At 33.9% G+C, this 22,654-nt stretch overlaps 1 protein-coding gene across 6 annotated transcripts in view; it reads left to right on the forward strand.

The window, feature by feature from the left end:
- Pds5b (PDS5 cohesin associated factor B) overlaps positions 1-22,654 on the forward strand; it is a 112,915-nt gene that overhangs the window by 45,938 nt on the left and 44,323 nt on the right. For all 6 annotated transcript variants that reach the window (XM_010623911.3, XM_010623908.3, XM_010623906.3 and 3 more), the window contains 4 exons: positions 77-216; positions 2,073-2,188; positions 8,505-8,610; positions 11,683-11,843. In XM_010623911.3, the coding sequence (XP_010622213.1) occupies positions 77-216; positions 2,073-2,188; positions 8,505-8,610; positions 11,683-11,843 (523 nt within the window). The remainder of the gene's footprint in view (positions 1-76; positions 217-2,072; positions 2,189-8,504; positions 8,611-11,682; positions 11,844-22,654) is intronic.

Consider the following 22,654-nt stretch of genomic DNA (forward strand, 5'->3'; position numbering starts at 1 on the left):
AAAAAAAAAAGTATTGATTGTTACTTTTGAGAAATTTAAAACATTGTTTTTTAATTGAATTTTCATTTATTTTAAGGAAATTTGCCAGACCCTGGCAAGGCTCAGGATTTCATGAAGAAATTCACACAAGTATTAGAAGATGATGAGAAAATAAGGAAACAGTTAGAAGTACTTGTTAGCCCAACATGCTCCTGCAAGCAGGCTGAAGGTTGTGTGGTAAGGAGAGAAATTAAACAGTTAATATCTGAAGAAGACCTCAAACAATTATTTGACTCCCCCTTTAATTAAAGCAATTTACATTTATTATATAAAATTTAGAAAACGTTACATCAATAACAGTACAGATAAGGTACAATTCCTCTATAGAGACAATTACTATTAATGTAATAAGGGATCTAGCCTTCAAAAATGAATAGATACTATACATACAGTTTTGTACATTTTACTTAATGTAATCCTTTGTAGTATTTTTAATAGCTATATAGCTACATACCATTTGGTATGTGTTCTGTAAATTACTGAATAGTCCACTGGTATACATTTAGATTTGTCTCCCACTTATTCATTTAATATAGAAAACCGTATAATATCTTTATAAGTAAACATTTTTACATGATCTTTGTGGTTTTGTTTTAAGATAGGGTCTCACTTGTAGTTCAGGTTGGTCTTGAACTCACTATGTAGTCCAGGGTATTTTCAAACTCATGGCAGTCCTACTGCTCAGTCTTGAGTGCTAGGTTTGCAGGTGTGCACCACCACATCTGGTCACAGTCTTGATTATTTATTATAAATTTTTAGAAGTACAATTTCATAAGTTAAGTCTTTTTCCTTGGTGGTACTGGTCATTGAATATAGGACTTTAGCACTGAGCTGCATCCCCAGCTCAAACTGTCCCCATCTCTTTTCTTTTAGACAGGGTCTGGCTTAGTCCATGTCCTGTGTATGTAACCCCCCTTTTCATTTGCAATCCTCTCGCATCAGCCTTCCAGAATACTGAAATTATATGTATAAACCATGGTGCTATGGTGCATTTAGAAAACCTTTATATGTAAAACAACTGTTCTCCAGAATACAATTAGTTTCATACTAAAGAAACTAAGGACATTTTCTTCATTCATAATATTTGTTAGTATCATTGCTAGAAACAAACCCAATTAAAAACAAAAGCATAATTACTTTTATAGGAATTATATTTGTTGGCTGCTAGTTGTGTGACCTTCCTTTCTCCTTGAGTTAATAACCATTCATTTTTTTGGGTGAGTTTTCTGTTTATAATCTTTGCCTATTTTTATTTTTATTTTTTTGGTACCACGGATTGAACTCTGCTCTTTGCGCTTGCAAGGCAGGCACTGAATTGCTGAGCTAAATCCCCGACCCTCTTTGCCTATTTTTATAGACTATTATTTATTTTATTTGTCAGTTTGTGATATAACATTGCCTATCAAATTAGAAATAATTTTGCATCAACTGTAGTTTGCCATTTTGTTTTGTTTAGGATGTTATTGACATATTTTAACTTTTATTTCTATCCTGCTGAGTCTATCACTATATATTTCATGGTTTTTACCTTTGATGTCCTGATTGTGAAATACCATTTTATTGCAAGCCAGTATACTCATTATAGTGTTTCTTAATCTGTTATCCTTGTATCTTCTGAGATACTTTTAGAGAAAGATGATTCTTGACTCCACCCAAGGTTTCCTAAATGAGGGCTCTTTAGAGTGAGCTCCAGGAATACATAATTTTAACAGGTTCTTTTGATAATTTTGCTTCTTAAAGTTAGTTTATTCTCTTACCCCTTATTTTAGATGGGGGACCTAACTTTGTTTCAAATGTCTGTCTGGTTATTTCATTATGTTAAGCTGAAAAATCTACCCTTTTCCTGTTTACTTGAAATACTGAATTTCTTATTTGCTCAATTTTTAAAATAGTTTTAAAATTTGACTTGTTTAGTTTGTATTTATTTCAGCGCCAGTATTATATGGTTTTAATTATTTATAGGTTCTTAACATTTTGATGTAGTGATTTGATTAAGTATATTTTTGTAACATTTCAAAAAATCTGTATTACAGCGTGAAATAACTAAGAAGTTGGGAAACCCTAAACAGCCTACAAATCCTTTTTTGGAAATGATCAAGTTTCTCTTGGAGAGGATAGCACCTGTGCACATAGATACTGAATCTATCAGGTATTTATGTATAATTATACTCAGTTTTCATTATTATTTACTCATTCCTCCATGGAGATCAGTCACTGTAGGGAACCTGCTATGTGCAAGGCACCCAAACTAACTACTCATCTGTGTATATATATATATACTCATCTAAAGGTACTTATGTATACACGTGCACTTATCTATGTATATCTTAATATATTTACCTTTTCTTGATTTTTATTTTAAGTGCTGGTTCAAATTGTGTGAGAAATTGTGAATCAAAGCCTATTTTTTACATGGTTACAGTGTACCAGGAACTCTTTTTTTTTGTTTGTTTGCTTGCACAGGTAGGATAGGATATGTAATATAAACAAGTTTTAGTTACCACCTCAGGAAAACTAGGCGGAACTGTTGCAAGGGAAAATATGGTGCATTTTTAGATACTTGAGAGAACTGAAAATGTTAGTTTTTAAAACAATCTCGTTTGTAATAGCTAAAACTTGGAAGCAGCCCATTTGCCCATCAGTTGGAGACTGGATAAAGATGTGGTTTTTCTATAAAATGGAATACTCCTCAGTCATAAAGAATGAGAAATTAGAGTTATGCATAGGAAAATGGATGCATATTGAGGATATACTCTTTAAGTGAAATAAATGAGTTACACGTGTAAATACCAAATAGTTTCTCTGGTGTGAAAAACTGTAATTGTACATTAAGATCGTAATGGTATAATTGACAATGTGAAATAGGAAGAAAAGGGCTAAAGGTGTAGAGGAAGTGGGAAGGGTGGGGCAAAGGAAATAAGGGAAAAGAAAAAAATCTGAGAAAATGAAAAAATAGAAATAAAGTATTTGTAAATAGAGAAGGGAGGAGGGGGTGAAGGGAGGGTAGCGGTAAGGGAACAAAATAACAACCAAGACCTGTCATGTAAAGGTACAAGATCCCAATGATGAATGTAACTGTACTGTATAACTAAAATGTACCAATAAACTCAATGAGAAAAAAAAATAAAACAGCTCATTTAGAATTTTAGCTTTTGTCCTAATGAACTGTGAGATGTTGGAAAATTATTTTATGCCTGCATTCCTTTTATGAAATGTTGGAAGAGCTTTTTCTGTTTTTAAACTTTGCCCTAAAATTTTAAATTAGTTTTAATAAATTTTACTAATTTTCTAGTCATCAGTAATGTCCTTTGGGAGTGTATGTTAGACTGTAAAGTTGACTTTGTTAGGAAAGGGATAGATAGGGTATAGCTTTTGGTCTTTCCTCTGATATTGGTCCAAATAGAGAGGCCCTACTTTAATTATCTGCCAGTCACTTTGAGCTCCTGCATCAGTTTTCATTTGAAGAAATGGTTCTGAGTTTTAAAAAAACAAAAACAAAATAAAATATAGATGGCCAATAAGATGAAGAATGTAAATCAGACTGAAATTTGTTATTCAGTAAATAATCTCAGTGCATACGCTATTCAAGATAATATTGGTTAGGAATTGGCAAAGAGTATTTTCTTCATCTCTTTTGGATTTTTTTGAGACAAGGTCTCGTGTAATACAGGCTGGCTTTGAACTCAGTATGTAGCCCAGGCTAGCCTTGGATTTGTGACAGTCCTCCTGCCTCAGCCTCGAGTTCTGGGATTACAGGCATGTAACACAAAGCCTGGCTTCTGCTGGTTATTTGTCTTCTGTCTAGTAGTTGAATAGATATTTTTAATTAGATTATATTATAGGGCCAGGGATTTAGCTCAGCAGTTTGGTGGCCTGCATTGCAAGTGCAAGGACCCGAGTTCAATCCCCAGTACCAAAAAAAAAAAAAAGATTATATTATAGTTCCATAAGATAAGTGCAGATAGAATTCAGAGAACTGAAAGAGGCTATCCCCAAGAAGTAATACTTTACCTAAGAGTGAAGATGGGTGAGACTTTTGTTTCTACAGAAATGGAGAAAGGAATATTCTAGGTGTTGAGATAAGCATATACCAAGCCCACTGGATAAGAAAGAATAGGGAAATTTAGAAAATGATTGTCATATGTCTTCATTACTTTTCCTGTTGCTAAGACAAAATACCCAACTTCCAAAGTTAAAGAAGGAAGGTTTATTTGACTCACAATTTGTAGAGGTTTCATTCCATAGTTGACCAGCTCCAAGGCAGGGTAGCATGTCTGAGAGGTATTGCAAAGTAGTGAAGTAAAGCAGCAAGCAGCCAGCAACAAGCAGCGACTCTCTTTCTGTCTCTCATATCCTATCCAAGCTACCCACCCTTAGGGTCTGTAGCACTCACACCCAGGATTGATCCGCTGTAATCTTAGCATTGCACTCTGAATCAATCTCAGTACCACACATTCTAAATCCAGCCACCTCTGAAAAAAGTCCCACCTGTGACCACATGACGCTTTGGTGGGGGGCATCTAGACACAGCCATAACATCATCTGTTTAAATTGCAGTGCAGAGAGGTATATGAATTGATCTTTGAAAAGCTGATTGGATCAGATTATGTAATGCCATTAAGTACCAGCTTTAGAGCTTTTACTTTATTCTTTGATTTTTTGAGAACCAGAAATGGTTGAGATGATGGATAGGAAGAGGGAAGTAAAAGAGAGAGACTGTTAAGATGTTACTGTGATTGTCTACAGATGATAGTGGGATAGAAAGGAAAAAATGTATCTGAGGGAGGTTTTAAAACAGCAACCAAAGATATTGCCCATTTGGGCTGGGGATTTAGCTCAGTGGTTCTGCTGCCTGCCTTGCAAGCGCAAGGACCTGAGTTTGATCCCTGGTACCAATATATATATATGAATATATTGAATGCATTGAAATCATCCCAAGAAATATAAAATTAAGGGGAAGGTAAAAATGACCAAAGTATATTACATACATGTATAAATCTGTCAAAATGTTTGTTTATTTTTGAGATAGGATCTAGATATGCTGTTCAGGCTGGTCTTGAACTTACAGGAGTGCTGAGAAAAAAAAATTTTGTACCCATTCTACTGCTTATAGGAAATAAGAGGCAGAGTTAGATATATGAGAGTTCAAACCCAAATAATCAAGAGCATGCTGATACCTAGAACAATGACGAGATCTGTTTTTGAAGGAGATGAGGAAGGCTATCTTTCTTACTTGGACATGGCAAATAAATTTCTTTAAAGTCAAAGAATATTGAGTTTAATATTAATCTGGGAATGGATTGGAATGCTGAGATTATATAGAAAAAGCAAAAAGATTATAGACAAACTCATGGACCTGTTTTTACAAGAGAGCAGTTATAGAACTATAAGAAGACCAGATTATGGCAATTTTAAAACTTAGAATAAATCAGAAGTTTTCAGAGTAATGGATAAGGACTAAGAACAGGCCTTTATCTTTAGCAGTTGGGAGATCATAGTGATCTCTAGAAGGTGGGTTAGAACATAAGAGTAATATTTAATAATTAGTGCTTAAAATATGTCTAGAGGAATCTAATAGTTTTTCAATTTATAACTAATTACTTACTCTTGAGACTAGGACCTATCATTACAACGATGTCAAGTGAAACTCTAGGAAGTGTTTACAGAGCCATTTTATACAAATAGCTTCAAGAAAGATTCTGCTTTTAGTCCCTTGTACCAGTCAGTCCATTTCAGCTGACTCTACACCTGACAAGTGTCTGACAGTACCTTTTTGTCTTTTCAGTCTTTGTATTTTATAAATGAAAATGAGTGATGTTACTCTTTTTTAAAATTAAAAGTGGAAGTTATTAATAAGGTAAAACTTTATCCCAAAATACTTCTTGGCTAATTGCATCTTGTTAAGGAATGAATGGCTACTATTTTCCTATGAGGGCCTCTGAGGAGTTCTTTTTCTAATTGGCAATAAGAGCACTTTGTAGGTTAAGGCTATCAAGCCAGTTTATTTGCCTTTCAAATCTGTGTTTAACATTAATATAAATTAAATTCTATAATTCTGTTCATTATATCCTTTTCAGTTTTGGCTTTTATCATCCTCTTAGGTAACTGCTTTTTAACATTTAAATTTGCATTTGGTCTGGAAATTTAGTGTAAGATAGACATAGAGATCCAACCTTTTTTCAAGGCACATCATAGCTAGTTATATCAACTTCATTTGTTGAAAAATCAATTTGTTTCCATTTGAATTGAATTTAATTGAGATGTTTCCCTTTTTTTGAGACTGTAGCTTAGGCTGGCCTTGAACTCACTCTAGCCCAGACTGGCCTTAAACTTGCAACAATCTTCTTGCCTCAGCCTCCCAAGTGCTGGTATTACTGGTGTATATTACTGTGCCTGGTGAGATGTTTTGTTATTAAATAATAACTTCTTATGTAGTGTGGGCCTTTATTGGATTTTATTTTTGGTCTCTGCTTCTTACCGTTTTTTTATACTTTTAAAAAATCTCATAGGGGATGTTCATTTATCCTGCTTTCCTTAAAATTTATTGGTTGTTTTCAAACATTAATTCTTCCTGGTGAGTCATAGAATGAATGCATTTATTGCATCTTTCCTCACATGGGGTGACATACAGATTCTGTGCATTATAAATTTTTATTTCTAGTATCTTGTATATGTTGACTTGTCATTGTAATTTTCTCCCTTTTTGCATTTTAGGTGTCTTCGGCTAATACAGGAATGCACTATTGCTTTTTGAGCATTATGTTGGTGTCACCTCTCTGAATTTTTAGGGATTTTGTTTTAATAGTTGAAACTTTTAGTATTTCAGGCTGATGTTTTTCGTAGTGTTTTATTTTGAATGTTGTATCTGTTCTTTAGTTAATGGCTAAATTGTACTTCAGAAACAGCAATTACTTTTCCCAGTTGTTCTATCTAAGGAACTTCAGTTTTTGTCATGGTCTTTTTTTTTTTGTTACCGGGGATTGAACTCAGGACCTTGCACTTGTGAGGCAGGCGGTGGCACCACTGAGCTAAATCCCTATCCTTGTCATAGTCCATATTGTTCTCTGATGACTTTTTTTTTTAAAACATGTTTGTTCACTTATTTATGGCCTTCCTTCACTAGACTAAGAGCATCATACACTTAGCATGGAAAAAAAATTAAAATTTTTATCTTTGGATATGTACTATTTTTCATTCTTGTGGTACTTTTATTTAGGTGAAAAATTTTAGTACTGCTGAAAATATGGGAAGAGAATATTGGGAAGATTTTACTGGGGGTAGTTTAGGATATGATAATGAATTAATTAGGGAAAATTATGAAAAAAGAGAAAACAATCTCAGAAATACACTTGAAGATAAAATTTCAGTGGTGCTTATAAGAGAGACAGATGCACTTGACTCCTAATTTGACATTAAATTTGGATACAGGTTGTTTTTGTGGCACATGCCTATAATCTCAGCTACTCAGAAGGTTGAGATAGAAGGATTGCAAACTTGAGGCCTGACTAGGCAACATAGTGAAACCCTGTTTCAACAATGAAAAAATAAAGATCTGGGAATGTAGCTCAGTGGTAGAGCACCTGCCTTGTTTAAGGCCCTGAGTTGAATATCCAGTACTGCAGAAACAAAAAACAAATAAAGAGGAAAAAATTGAGTATATATTTTTTCTGTAGAAGTATTTTAAGGAACTTGGCATAGAAATAGTATTTTTTATTTTTATAGACTTTCTGTTTTTTTTAAAAACAAAATCCATGAGTTTTAGTGATTATTTTAGATAATTTTCAGTGCATTTCAGCTATCTATCTATCTATCTATCTATCTATCTATCTATCTATCTATTTATTTATGGTGCTGGGGATCGAACTTGGGACCTTGCACTTGTGAAGCAGGTGGCGGAACCACTGAGCTAAATCCCTGGCCTCAGTTATTTATTTTAAAGATTCATAGCTTTTGTTTTTAGAAGGAAGCTTGAAACTGAGTTCACTTTTTCATCTGTTGGCTGTTGTTTTTCTAATGTTTTTGTACTTTTATTACTAGTAGGCTTGGCATTTCTGGCTCTTAACAGCTGTGCCTGAGACATTCGAATGTGTGATAAATAATTTGAAAATGCTTAATGTTGTCTTTTTACCTTTATTTCAGTAAATATCCTCTACTAATTGCATTAATGATGAATGTTAGGTAATTAAAATATAATCAGTCATTCATGTGTTTGGGAAAAAACATTAAGAAAAATATAGATAGAATTAATTAAAAAGAAAATTAAACATCATTTTGACTGCATTTGAATGGATAAAGGAGAACAACTAAAAAGAGGCTCAAAGTATTTTATTAGTTATTTGTTATTTTATAATTTTTGGGAAAGAGCTATGGTATATTTGTATGTGATGTGTATATACAAAGGAATTTGTCTTTGATATTGCTAATAAATTGACTGTAAAATAATAATTTTACCTGTTATATTTTAGTGCACTTATTAAGCAAGTGAACAAATCAATAGATGGAACAGCAGATGATGAAGATGAGGGTGTTCCAACTGATCAAGCTATCCGGGCAGGTCTTGAACTGCTTAAGGTAAATATCTATTTAAAATTAATTAGGTAACTGTTAAACATGTAAGTTTATATTATTTATTCCTAAAGTTTGCTTCTTGAATTTACATAACTGAAGGTGATTATTTTTCAGTTGTTGTAGGTAATTTACAAAATGCATGGACTGAGATTATAGCTTGCTTAGCATGGGCAAGATCCTCGGTTTGATCCCTAGCACCTCAAAATAAAGAAATAAAAAGGAATGCACTCACTATTTTCAGGTTTACATTCTATTATTCAGCTTAGTATCAGTTAAGTTAGAGCAAAAGTATAATTTAAGGTATTAGTGAGTCAAACTTAAATGTCAGTTTATTTTATATGAGAAACGCAAACCACAAAGAGCAAAATAAAGTGCTTTAAAAAAACCCAGAAAACATTAACAAAGCCCTTCATAAACATTAGTTTTTTGGTTTTCTTCTAATCTTTAAAAAATACAGTTTTGTGTATCATTTAATTTTAAAATATGTCTTTTTTGGGGCAGGGTGTGGTACTAGGGGTTGAACCTAAAGTGTTCATGCTGAGCTATATTTTTATTTTTAGTTGTTTTAGATAAGTTCTAAATTGTCCAGCCTGAAATCAAGCTTGTGATCTTCCTTTTAGCCTCCCAGAGTTCTGGAATTGTCAGCTCTGCCACCATACCCAGCTAGCATAAGCATTTTTTCCCACTGGCTTTTAATTTTGTTTTGTTTTTTTTCTGAGACAATGTCTCATCATGTAGCCCCTGGTTATGAATTGGTGGTGATCTTCCTGCCTCAGCCTCCTCAGTGCTGGAAGTAGAGGCATGTACCACTATGCCCAGCTTCCCAATTCCCAGTGATTTTTAACACAATGTTTTTAAAAAAGTGTTTATGAGTGGTTCTGATTTTTGGCTGTTGTTTGCTAGCTAAAGTCATGTACTAGTACATTAATAGTAATATGTGTTTGGATATACTATTTGCTTCTACCTCTTTATAATGGAGAAAATAATGTATATATCACAGAGGACTAAATTAAATCATGCATATAATTTCTTAGCACAGTGCCTGACTCATTGTAAAAATAACAAGCATTTTTTTGAATTGGTTATTAGTCCACCTTTGCAGTATCATATTGCTACTGTTTTCATATTGTTGGATATTTAAATTTTTCAGTTATTCATATAAACAGTACTAAAGTATTTCTGTGTATGTATTTCTTGGTAATATTTATTTGAAAAGTGGGAAGGTATTACTGGGTTGAAGAGAATGATGACTTTAAACTTCTTGGAGATAACTCTATATCTAGATCTGTATCTCTATCTCTATCTCATTCTTACCTAAATCTATCCTCCCCATATCCTTTTATGGAAAAATTGGAAATTTTTATGGAAAAAATGTGTAATTCCATCAATAATGGATGAAGGTACCCATTTCCCTCATTTTGTTTTGTTTTGTTTTTTGTTTTTTTGAGGCAGGATCTCACTGTGTATGTATGAGACTGACCTGGAACTCACTCTGTAGTCCAGGCTGGTCTTCAACTCAGAGTGATCCTCCCGCCTCAGCCTCTTGAGTGCTGGGATTACAGGCATGCACCACCATGCCTGGCTTTCCCTCATTTTTATAAGCATGAATATTGTGAATTTTAAAAAATTTGCTAATCTGATTGGCAAAAATTGATGTTTATATTACACAGTTATAACCAGTGAAATACACTTTTCATGTGTCAATTGTTTGTGTTTTCCCTATGGTGAATTCATTGTATTAAGCCTTTGTTCGTATATCTGCTGACATCTCAGTCTTTTGTATTAAAAAAAAAAAAAACATTTAATGAGCCTTTTATTTTGTTTTTTCATGGAAATATTTGGCAAATAAGAATACATTCTCTTATACATAAATTATAAGTATAGTAACAAAATGAATACCAGTAAAAAAATGAGTAGACTGTAAATCATTAAGTGTTAAAACTACTGTGGAAGTTCCCTGAGTGGTTTTACCCCGCTCCAGGGTCCCCCAATAATTGTTGTAAATTTTGACTTATTAATCCTCTTGCTATTTGTTGTTACTATGTTTTTGTTAATCTAAATAATATATTGTTTAAGACTTATAAATTATAAATATGACTTTATACAAGAGTATATTTTTCTGTTTTTTTTAACATTCCACATTTGAATCCTATTGCCTAATGCTTGAAACAATTATATTTAAAGGGGTTTTATTGGGTTTTTGTTTTGTTTTGTTTTGTTTTTTGGTACCGGGGATCAAACTCAGGTCCTTGCATTTACAAGGCAGGCCACAGAACCGCTGAGCTAAATCCCCGGCCCCTATTGTTTTTGATTTTAAAAATCTTAAACACCATGTGAATTTTATTTTGATAGTGTTTATATCTAACTTGATTTTCTTTCAATAGCTAAATAGTTGTTTCAGGATTATTCATTTATTTGCTGTTGCCTTCTTTATAATTTATTGCCTATGTAGTCTAGGCTTTTATATATGCTAGAATCTATTGGTTGATTTACTTGTTCTTCTTTATGATTCTTCCAAAATTATTGCCATGCTGATTTAGCTATTGTAACTTTATAGTATCTTTTACTGTCTGGTATTTCACCCCTTTAGTTTACTTATTGTCAAAACAATGTTTTTAGCATCACTTTTCTAATGACTTTTACTTAGAAGAATAGAGACATTGTAAAAAATTCTGTTTTCATGTCCCCTTTCCTCCTACTCCCTCCTCCAAACCCTTAAATAGTAATCAAAATCCATTTATTTTGGTTAGAATTATATCAACATGAGATTTAGTTTTGGAAGAAATGTGATTTTTTTTTATCCTGAAATTTTACATAAATATTTCTTTCATATATGTAATTAAAAAATTTTATACATAAGCTACTAAGTTATTTATTTATTTTTTTGTACTGGGGATTGAACTTGGGTCCTTGCACTTGCAAGGCAGGCCACCGAACCGCTGAGCTAAATCCCTGGCGCTGCTCAGTTTTTGTTAATTTAAAAATTGATTTGAAATATTTCTAAATGTAATATTTAACATTTTTATTATAAAGATGAAAAGGTTTTACAAGTAAATTTTATGACTTACTTTGTAGGTGCTTTCATTTACACACCCTATCTCATTTCATTCTGCTGAAACATTTGAATCGCTTCTGGCTTGTCTGAAAATGGATGATGAAAAAGTAGCAGAAGCTGCACTACAAATATTCAAAAACACAGGAAGCAAAATTGAAGAGGATTTCCCACACATCAGATCGTGAGTTGAGCTTACTCTGATAAGTACTTTGGACACATACTCTTTCTTTCTTTCTTTCTTTCTTTTTTTTTTCCACATACTGTTTCTTGAGTGATGTACTATTGGAATCTTAAGTTTTGAGGAAAAACTGTCTGGGTTATGTTAATTCTCTATTGTTCAAGGTAGATTCTCCTTTCCTAATAGTAGCACTAATTCAGAAGATTGGTGATAGCGAGGATAAACACGTCATAGTTTTCTGAATTATTATTTTGCTTAAAGATTTTGATGGAGACAATCTTGGTATATAGTGGCACAGAATAAACAATTTACATGTATTTAAGATACAGTGAGAAATTTCAAAGTAACTCAGTAGGACTATTCACAATACTCTTTATTTACTTGTTTGGGTGGTTAAGGATACTAGACCAGTTTTTAGAAATAATGCTTTACTTGACAAAGGGAAGTAAGAGATCATGGAATACTTGTCTTAACAGAAATACATCTTTTCTCTATTCCCATATTTCCAGTAAGTGGAAGTTGAGCTGCTGTTTAGAGGTAACAGCTATTGATCATTATTTCAAAGTCCCATGATATCAGTGGAATAACTCATCATTTGTTACGTGTTATTGCCTGCTTCTTGATATGTATCTTTCATTCCTATGTTTGCAGAAAAGATCTGATGGGTGGTCATGCCACCCATCAGATGATGCCATAGTCATAGGATGTTGATCTTACTTTTATTTCATCACTTCTAACTTAGCTGTTCATCTCATTAGTTTTATTTGGCTTAGTATGCTTGTTTATACAGAGCAACCGGTGGCTCCTTTTCCTCTGAAAAAGAGGGTGAACAAAACTAGCTCTTCAAGTTAGGTAGAATTTTCTTTACATGTGAACTGATTCTAAAAACTACTGATAAATAGAACAAAGGTATTACTTAAATGGTATGTGAAACATACCAGAGTTTTGTAGCAGTCATTAGTATTGCAAGAGTAGAAAGTTATTGTGTGGAACTGATATGTTAGACTGAATTCAGAGCATAACTTTCTCATGAAATAGTGCTGTAGCTTTCCCAGTCAGATTAGATAAGTTTGGCTGCGCGCGCGCGCACGCACACACACACACACACACACACACACACACACACACACACACACGGTATATAACTATATCCATGTACTGAATATCCACGGAATACAGTATGTTCCCAGAGCAGCACATGTTTCTAGGTCAAAACTATCTGTGTGGCACAGTTGATTTCATAATTGGAGTTTTTAAAAAATACGGTATTTCATGAGTACATGTTTGCAGTACATGCAATTTATAATCATCTTGGGGGATGGGGACAAGTACATGATATGATGCAACTTGTGTTTTTTTTTAATCCCCCCATTCACTTTTCCTCGTTTCCATTCTTGTTGATATTATTCATCTTAGGTCATGTTTATGGCATGTAATGTTTACATTAATTGAGATTATTAGGTTCCTGTACATGGCATATCTTTGTTTTACTTACTTCCTCTTCCCTTCCCCCTTAGCCCTCACTCTTAGTCCCTTGGACCTCTTCCCATTTGCAAGATATCCATGTCCCTGCCTCCTTCTATCCACTGTTTGGTTTTTTGAGACAGGGTCTCACTATGTAGTTGAGACTGACCTGGAACTCACTATGTAGCCCAGGCTGGTCTCACACTTGCAGCGATCCTCCTGCCTCAGCCTCCCAAGTGCTTGGATTACAGGTGTGCGCCACCACGCCCAGCCTATCCACTCTTTATTAATCTTTTTGTCTGTACTTTGCTTTTTTCAAATGAGAGATACCATATGGTATATAGCTTATGGTTTATTATACTAAATGTTACATTTTCCACGTGCATCCATTTTCCTACACATTTCTCCAGTCTGTTCTTTATAACTGAGTAATACTCCATTTTTTATAGATACCACACTGTTTATCCAGTTGCCTGTTGGGTATACAGGCTGCTTCCAGGATTTAGGTATTATTGCGTTGTTGTGAACATTGGTATGTATGTACTGTTGGTGGAAATGTCCATTTCAGTAATTCCAACCATTATGGCAATCAGTATGGAGCTTTCTCAAAGAATTAAAATCAGAAATTCCATATGACCCATCTATCTCTCTTGTAGGTATCTTCCCCAAAGAACTTAAGACATCATACTGTAGCTTGTATTATACCAGTGTTTATAACAGCACAATTTATAATAACTTTTTAAAAATTTAACTTATTTATTTTTAAATTATGCAATAATATAATGTATTCTCATTGTAAAAAATAATCTAGAGTGCCAAAGTACATAGGGTAAAGAGAAAATTTGCCGCTGAATGCATCCCAACCATATTCCTTTTCCTGGAGACAATTACTGCTGCACCAAGGGAGGGCAGGGACAAGGGGAAAAAATGAGAACCAAGACCTGTCGTGTAAACGTACATGATCCCAATAATGAATGTAACTGTACTGTATACCTAAAATGTACCAATAAACTCAATGAGGAAAAAAAACCCCTAATCTGTAAATTACCATACGCTTGTGGGTAAATAAATATGGATACATGTGTGTGTATGTATGTAACATATCTGTCCATGCTTAGAGACAGGTATGAAGGTTATTTACAATTTATAATAGCTTAGTTGGCACTTTAAACAAGTTTTATTAGACACATTTGTTTATATTTTCATTTTAGATTGTCTTTCCTAATACCCTTTATTTTAAAGAAACATCAATATATTTGTAGGACTATGAGGGCAAAGTTGAAAGGTTGGCATTTAAAAGTCTGTTGCTTTAATGTGGAATTGAAGTGCTTACATAATTTGATTTACATGTGGAGTATTTTTCAGTTGTCTCTCAGAATTAAATGATATTGAATATTTGCTGTTACATTGAATACTATACTTTGCATACCCTATTCTTAAAATAACTCATAGTATATCCCCTAAATAAAATATATATGTACATATTATGTTTTGAATTATTAAATTGAGTGAATTGATTTTGAGGGAAAGTTATAGAATGTGTGGAAATTTATTCATTTATTGTCCCTGAGATTCAACAAAATAAAAATATATCTGTGCCAGTTAATCTTAATTGATAGCTTGTCTGAGTTAAGGGACTCATGAAGAGTGATTAAATCATGGGGATGCTATACTCATCAGTGAATTAATCTAAAGATGTTCATAACTGAGTTTGCTTTTGGAAGATGGGCCTAGTTCGATGGGATTGTGTCTGTGGATGTTATAGTTCTCACTGGTGCTCAGCCCCTGTGCTCTGCTTCCCAGCCATCATGAAGGGAGCAACTTTACTTCACTGTACCCTTCTACCATGATGTTTCTGCTTTGGAGCCAGTCAGTGATACACTGAAACCTCTGAAACTGTGAGCTAAATAAACCTCTCCTCCTGTAAGTTGTGGGTATCAGGTATTTTGTCCCAGTAACGAGAAAGCTGACCAACACTTACCTATATATAAGGTACCACAAAATAGGCAGAATTGGCATTGGGTATACATTTAGACTGAATTGAATGTGTGAACATTGGCAATTGATGCATCTTGTCAAATCAGGTGTGTATAGTAAGCGCCCTAGTATTTGTTAATTTAAAGGGAAGGGATTAAGGTATGGACAGGTTTTGAGACAAATGGGGAAAGCCTAATTTCAACTGTAACTGAAGCTTTGTGTTTATTTCATTTTTTTCTGTGAAAGCTCGTTTTCCTTACTAGAAAGAACAGCATAAAGGTGAAGAAAGAGGAGAATTATGAAGGAAATTTTTTTTTATTGGCTTGACGTTACAGAAAAAATTATGTGCTAACCCACTGAACAAAATGATGGTGAATTTTAGAGTTCCCTTCTGACTCAGCTTATTTCTCCGGGATGTGGTTTACACCCAAGTAGGCAAAGGTGGGAAAAGCAAGTGTTCTTTATAGCATATGATTTATCTATACCCTCAGGGCAACTAGTTCTCATCCTCATAACGTGTTTTTTTTTTTTAATTTGCACTGGGGATTGAACTCAGGACCTTGCGCTCTCGAGGCAGGCAGTGGAACCACTGAGCTAAATTCCCAGCTCCTCATCGCACTTTTAACAGACTTGGAGAGAAGTTCCACAGAGATGAGAATTTACCTTGCTAAATCCTAACTTCCTACCTTGTGCTACTTAGTCTGCTGATTAAGTAACTATGGCCTGAGTTGGGACCTTTAATATTAATTTTTTAAAAGAAATGTTTAATGTTTAGTATTCAGGGAGATACTACCTATACTTTTGTTTAAATGACATAGCCAGATAATTTTTATTTGAAGAATATAAGAAATGGAGTATAAGAAAAAAAAAACATTGCAAATGAGCAAATTAACATGTGTAAATACTTTAAAAAGATAATTGGTAGCCTGGGCGTGGTGGCGCATGCCTGTAATCCCAGCACTCCAGAGGCTGAGGCAGGAGGATCACTTGAGTTTGAGACCAGCCTGGGCTACATAGTGAGTTCAGGTCAGTCTCAATTACATAGTGAGACCCTGTCTCAAAAAAAAAAAAACAAAAAAAAAAGGAAGTTGATAAGTGCTATTTAGAAAATTGAATTTTTCTAGGAAAAAAACTTTTTGCTGGTGGGGTACTGGGGATTAAACTTGGGTCCTTGCGCTTACGAGGCAGGCACTGGAACCACTGAGCTAAATCCCCGGCCCACGAAAAATCTTAGTTGCTCTAAACTGCCAAGAACGTTAAGCAATAAATGTCCTGTGGGTGTGGGAGGGTATATAAAAATAATAATAATGTATAAAGGAACTAAAGAAGAGCAGAAACGTATTTGCTTTATAGAATATAATTCATTGTAAGTAGCAAGGAGCAGAATAAGCAGTATAGAAGATGGAATCAAACTAAAATTTAGGCAAGATGAATTTGCAGAGAATGTGGAGAAGTGATCAAGCAATTGGAAGGCAGTTAAAGAGAGTGAATTGCAGATAATGAAAAACTAATTTCTCAGGAGAAGACAAGAATAATGGGAAATGAAAACATTAAAATATTGCTGGCTTCATAAGCACATATACAATAACCATTTGGAATGAATGAAAAATCTGTAGATCAAAACTCATATTTTAGCGAAGTATACTGAAGAATTTGAATTTTCAGAAATCATAGAAATTTCATGGAGATCAAGAAAAAACATCATGTGCAGTACAAAATGAGGTTGACTTGTCAGCCATGTAAATTTTCTGAAGTTGATTGATTGAACAGCTGTAAATTTTACTGGAAAAAGGAATGTAACTAAAGAATCCCCTAGCCAGCCCAATTTTTATATAAATAAGGGCAAATGAAAGTATTATTAAGTATACAAAGTTTGAGAAATGTGTACCCCTTTATATTGTGACATCACTCTACCCATTTATATCCCTTTCACCCCTAGAATTTAATTTCCCTTATGCCTTTAAGTCTGACTTTTGTCTTCTTCTTGTTTATATATCTTTTGCATAAGTATACTTGAGTATTTTTTAGATGAGCCTGCACAAATATATTTAAAAACTTTTTTTAAAAAGATGATACAAATAAATTTGGGAGGGAAAATAAAACCTAATCGGCTGTAATTATAATTCCCTCTCATGAAAACACCAGTAAAAGTTAGGTCTGGAGGGAGATATTTCAGTTAAAATCTATAAGAAACCAAGAATTTTAATTGTTCAAAAAATGGGATTTAAAAGTACTGGTTTTAAAAGCCAGGATAGCTATAATATAAATGGTAAAACCTTGTAAGAGTTATTTCCCCAAAAGAAAGCTAAGAAAATTCTTCCGAATATGTGATACTTGTATAATTGAAATGTTGGCACAAAAGATAATTTACCATAGAAAAATAAGAATATATTGTGGCAAATGTGGGTAATTCCAGGAATATAAAGAAAGTTGGTATTAGTAAGCCTAATAGTCATATTTATATTTTATTATGTGAGTAAAAAGTATAGAGGACACCATAGATCATTTCAATAGATGCTGAAAATGCTTCTGATGTAAATATAAAAAACCTGAATATTGCCAATTAAATTCAACTTTATAGGAATAAATGCCTTTGTAACAGTAAATATCTCTCAAACCAATCGGCAGCATCATATAATAAAACAGTAGAAGCATTCTCAGTAAAATCAGAAAAAAAGATGAGAAACCACACCATCCCTGCCATTATTAAACATTGTTTAATTAGCCAATGTAATGGTGTAAGAAAATAAGAGGCACAGGTGTTGGAAGAAGCAAAACCATCATTTTTCATTGAAAATCCAGGAGAATCAACTGAAAAAAATACTGGAAACAGGATAGTCAAGATAGTGTGTAAAACTGCAGAGATTTTTTTTTTTTTTTTTGAGACAGGGTCTCACTGGGTAGCTTAGGCTGGCCCTGAACTCACTAATGTAGTCCAGGCTGGTGTCAAATTTGCTGTGATCCTCTTCCCTCGGCCTCCCAAGTGCTGGGATTACAGGTGTGTGCCACCATGTCTAGCTAGCTTTTCTTGTATATAACTACCAACCACTTAGAAAGTTTTAAGGGAGTAAAAGTCCGAAGGCCAAGAATTAGAGTATACAAGAAATTTTCAAACCTAGACTGTTAGATGAAGAGTATAATATTTAATCAATAAATTGATAGATAAATCGATCAGAAAACTAGGTCACTGTGTTACTTTCTTGTTTTTGAGAAAATAACCCACAGCGTCACCTTAACAGAGGAGAGGTTTATTTTGGCTCACTGTTTTAGTGGATTCATTGCATGGTTCATAAGCTTCAAGGCAGAAATCGCACGGTGGAGGGGACTTCAGGAAGAAAGCAGGTCATGCCATGATATCCAGGAAGCAGAGAAGGGAAAGAGGAGCCAGGGACAAGATTAAACCCTTCCAGGTCACACCCTCAACGAACTGCCTCCAACCAGACCCCATCTCCCAACAAGAGTATATTTATATCTCTAACACAAAATTCAATAGTTCTCTTTATTTTCTCAGAGTTATGGTTGAATCTAGAGGCTGATTAGATTCCAGTTAAACCTTTTTTATTTTTTGAGAGGACTATTTTGTTAGATTGATGTATTCTCCTGGCTTTTTAAAAATGATGTTTGTAGCTACTGATAATTGATAATCAGTGATGATGATAAACTGTCATCTGTCTTCACTTGTTGGCTGAATACTTAATAGAGGAATTTATCTATATTTTTGGTACTCAAATGTTGCATTTATTTACGAAAGGCAACATAAATGCATGTATTCTTTCATGTTAAATAGTGTTCAAAATAAAGAATAGATACACTGATGTCTTCCAAAGGTGACAAATTGAGTTTTTTTTTTAAGCATTATAAACTCGAGGATTTACATATTTGTGTTTCAACTCAAACATTTTTAGTAGTCCCATCATTAATGCCTAAATTGTCCCTTTTAACACTGGGAGCCTTTTCTGGCCTTGAGTCTTTCTGAACAATCCAGTAATCTTTGTAATTCCTTTGAGATATGGTATGACAAAAGGTTCAGGGCCATGTTGTTTTGCCCCAGACTTCATTTTGGTCATTTCTCCAAGAGTCCTGATTCCTTTTAATGGGAATAGCATTAAGAAATGAGAGTTTGCCGGGCGTGGGGCACACGCCTGTAATCCCAGCACTTGGGAGGCTGAGGCAGGAGGATTGCTGTGAGTTTGAGACCAGCCTGGGCTACATAGTGAGTTCCAGGTCAGTCTCAACTACATAGTGAGACCCTGTCTCAAAAAACCAAAACAAAAAGAAATGAGAGTTTAAGTCCTGTTGGTACTATTGCTAATACATGTGACATCATTGTGGGACAGTTCAGTATTTGTAGCTTAATAAAAGGAATTTTGAAAGTTATAATGTGTTTATGTTTTATATTCTATTACAGATTCAGGACTACAGATTTTTTTTAAATGAATTTTTTGAGAATAACATCTGCTTCTCATTTTCTTGTCCTGATGTGACACAGGGTAACACCGTATCCCCATATTACATCTATAGCAGATTCAGAAGAGCAGTAGTAGCACCATCAGTATGATTCCTAAAAATAGCTGTTTCTTGTTTAGGTAGTTCTACTTGTGTTTATGGAATATCACATTACAGATCTACAATTCCTGTGTTTTGAAGTTACTTGAAATAATTCTTTTTTGAGTATGCCACTGTATAATTCATTTTTAATTTAAAGAAGTTGCTCTTTTGAAAATTAATTTTTAAATTTTATGAAGTAGTCCATGGTTATCAAAACCTTAGAAAATGCAAGATAATAGTCCAGGAAGTCTGGCTTCTGTCATTCCTCTACCTTATTTTTTCCTTCTTTATAGATAAAAATTGTTCTTCCATACACGTCTACCTCTGTATCTTACATGTATCCTGATCTTCTTTTTGATAGGGAAATGATAATGTAATCTATATACATACTCTGGTTTTTTCACTTTAACCACATATACTGAGAGTTATTTCTACATTTAAATATAGTGGACCCTTGAGGTATGACTGGCCTGACATACAACTTGGATTATGACTGGAAATTTAGTTTTAACTTACGAACAGAATCTTGAGTTATGACCCTAATGCCAGCTGCTTGTGCTTCCAGATGATTTCAGATACAGATTTAATGCTTAAAGAGTTCTGGAAGAAATGTTACAACATCCTTTCCTGTGTGGGGTTAATTGAGAAATCCTGGGCCAGTGTCTCTTTTAAGGATACTGATATCTACATTTATACAGGAGAGAGACTTTGTAGGCTTTGTACAGGAGCTGGAGCCTTCAGTGGACCAACTTGAGTTACAACCAGCTCTTGCAAATGAATTGAGATTTTAAGTCCTACGAGTCCACTGTATGGAGAAATCCTGATTTATTTTGTAGATATATCATAGTTGATTTAACCAGTTTCTTATTTTTGGACATTTGGGTGCCCTGGTACAGTGAATTGTTTTGTGCATGTGTCTTTTATGCTTTTTTGGTTTTTCTTTTTTTTTTTTTTATATTTTATTTTTGAGACCAGGTCTCTTTTCTCTGTGTAGTCGAAGCTTGCTCAAAATTGTGCTCCTTCTCCCTTAGCTTTCTGAATAGTTATGGGCATGCACCATTATGCCAGCTATCTTTTGTATTTTTAATAGTTACCTTTGGAAGGGATTTTTTTTTTTAAGTACCGGGGGTAGAACTCCAGCCCTTGCGCTTGTAAGGCAGGCGCTGGAACTACTGAGCTAAATCTCCAGCCCCTCTGGGAGTGATTCTTGAGAAGAAAGATGCTTATATAATTTTAATAGATTTTACTACATTTCCACCCATAGTGCTTATATATTAATATATTGTATTAAGGCACTGATTGATTCCTCACAGCCTCATCAGCAAGTTGTGTTGTTAGGAGATATGTTTTTTTTTTTTTAACTCTATTTATTATGTTCTGCATTTTTAAATATTTTTTGAAACAGGGTCCCACTATGTAGTTCAGACTGTCGTTGAACTCACAGTAATCCTCCTGCTTCAGCCTCTTGAATGCTGGAATTATAGGCACATGCCACATGCCTGGCTTGCAGTCTTGTTTGTATGTGACCATTCCTTTTTTTTTTTTTTTTTGTATTAGTGTAAAGCATATGCTTTTTATTAGTATATGCTTGTGATATATAATTACATTTATTTTGGGGAAATGGTATCCCACTCATTTTCACTCCTTCCTCCATCTTCTCTTCTCCCACTTTCCCCACATCCCCTTCTAATCTCCACAGTTTACCTTCCTATTTCTTACCATCTATTTTTAATTTGCTCCTTAAATTTTTAATATTTTGGGTTTCTTATATTAGAGAAAGCATACTATATTTAATGCTCTGTATTTGATTTATTTCACTTAGCATTATGGCCTCAAGATCCACTTATTTTCCTGTAAATGACTGGAATTTATCCTTTGTTGTGGCTGAATAGTGCTCCATTATGTGTACAGATCACACTCTCTTTATCCATTCTGTTGATGGGCATATATGCTGCTTTCGTAATTCAGCTATTGTGAATTGTACTGCTATAAATGTGGGTTTGCGTATATCTCTGTAATTTGATGACTTAACTTTTTCTGGAAGGTGTACCCAGAAGAGGTCTAGCTAGGTCGAATGGAATTTATTTTTAGTTTTTGAGGAATCTCCATATTTATTTTCTTAGTGAAGGTACTCACTTGCATCACAGTGTATGATTCCTTTTTTCCTTACAACCTCACAAGCATTTGTTGTTTTTGAGTTCCAATTAATAATACCAACTAGAAAAAACAACTCAAAGTTTATATGGAACCAGAGGAGACCCCATAGCCAGGGCAATTCTGAACAACAAAAGCAAAGCAGATGGTATCATAACCCCAGACTTCAAGTTATACTACAAAGCAGAATAACTTTTCTTTTATTGTTTCTTAACATATTTCCACTGCCTTGAACCATCTGCAGTACATGCATGACAGTCCAATCCAGCTGTTGGTACCTCTGATGGTACAAAGGGATGGAATCACTTTTTACTAATAAAATTGATAGAATATATAAATGGACTGACTCTAGTTAGTTGCTTAAATTGGAATAATTACTGCCCAAATATAAATATGAATTAATATATTCATGCCAATCAAGACTTATTTCCACAGTCATCAAATTTATTTCATTAAAGGAAATTTATATTTGTGAATTTTATATGTAAAGAACTGATTTGTGTGGAGTGCACAAAACATACTGCATTTGGCTTTTTTTTTTTTTTTGTGGGCACAGCAGCTCCCATTATTTCAGATCATTTTCAGTAACATTCTTGATATCACTTGTGTATACTTGTGTTTCTTGCCGATCCTAAATAAGCTTCTATTATTTGTTTGTTTATTTATTTATT

This window comes from Fukomys damarensis, unplaced genomic scaffold (genome assembly GCF_012274545.1).
Source record: "Fukomys damarensis isolate Sample0158 unplaced genomic scaffold, DMR_v1.0_HiC HiC_scaffold_38, whole genome shotgun sequence".
NCBI classification, from domain to species: Eukaryota; Metazoa; Chordata; class Mammalia; order Rodentia; family Bathyergidae; genus Fukomys; species Fukomys damarensis.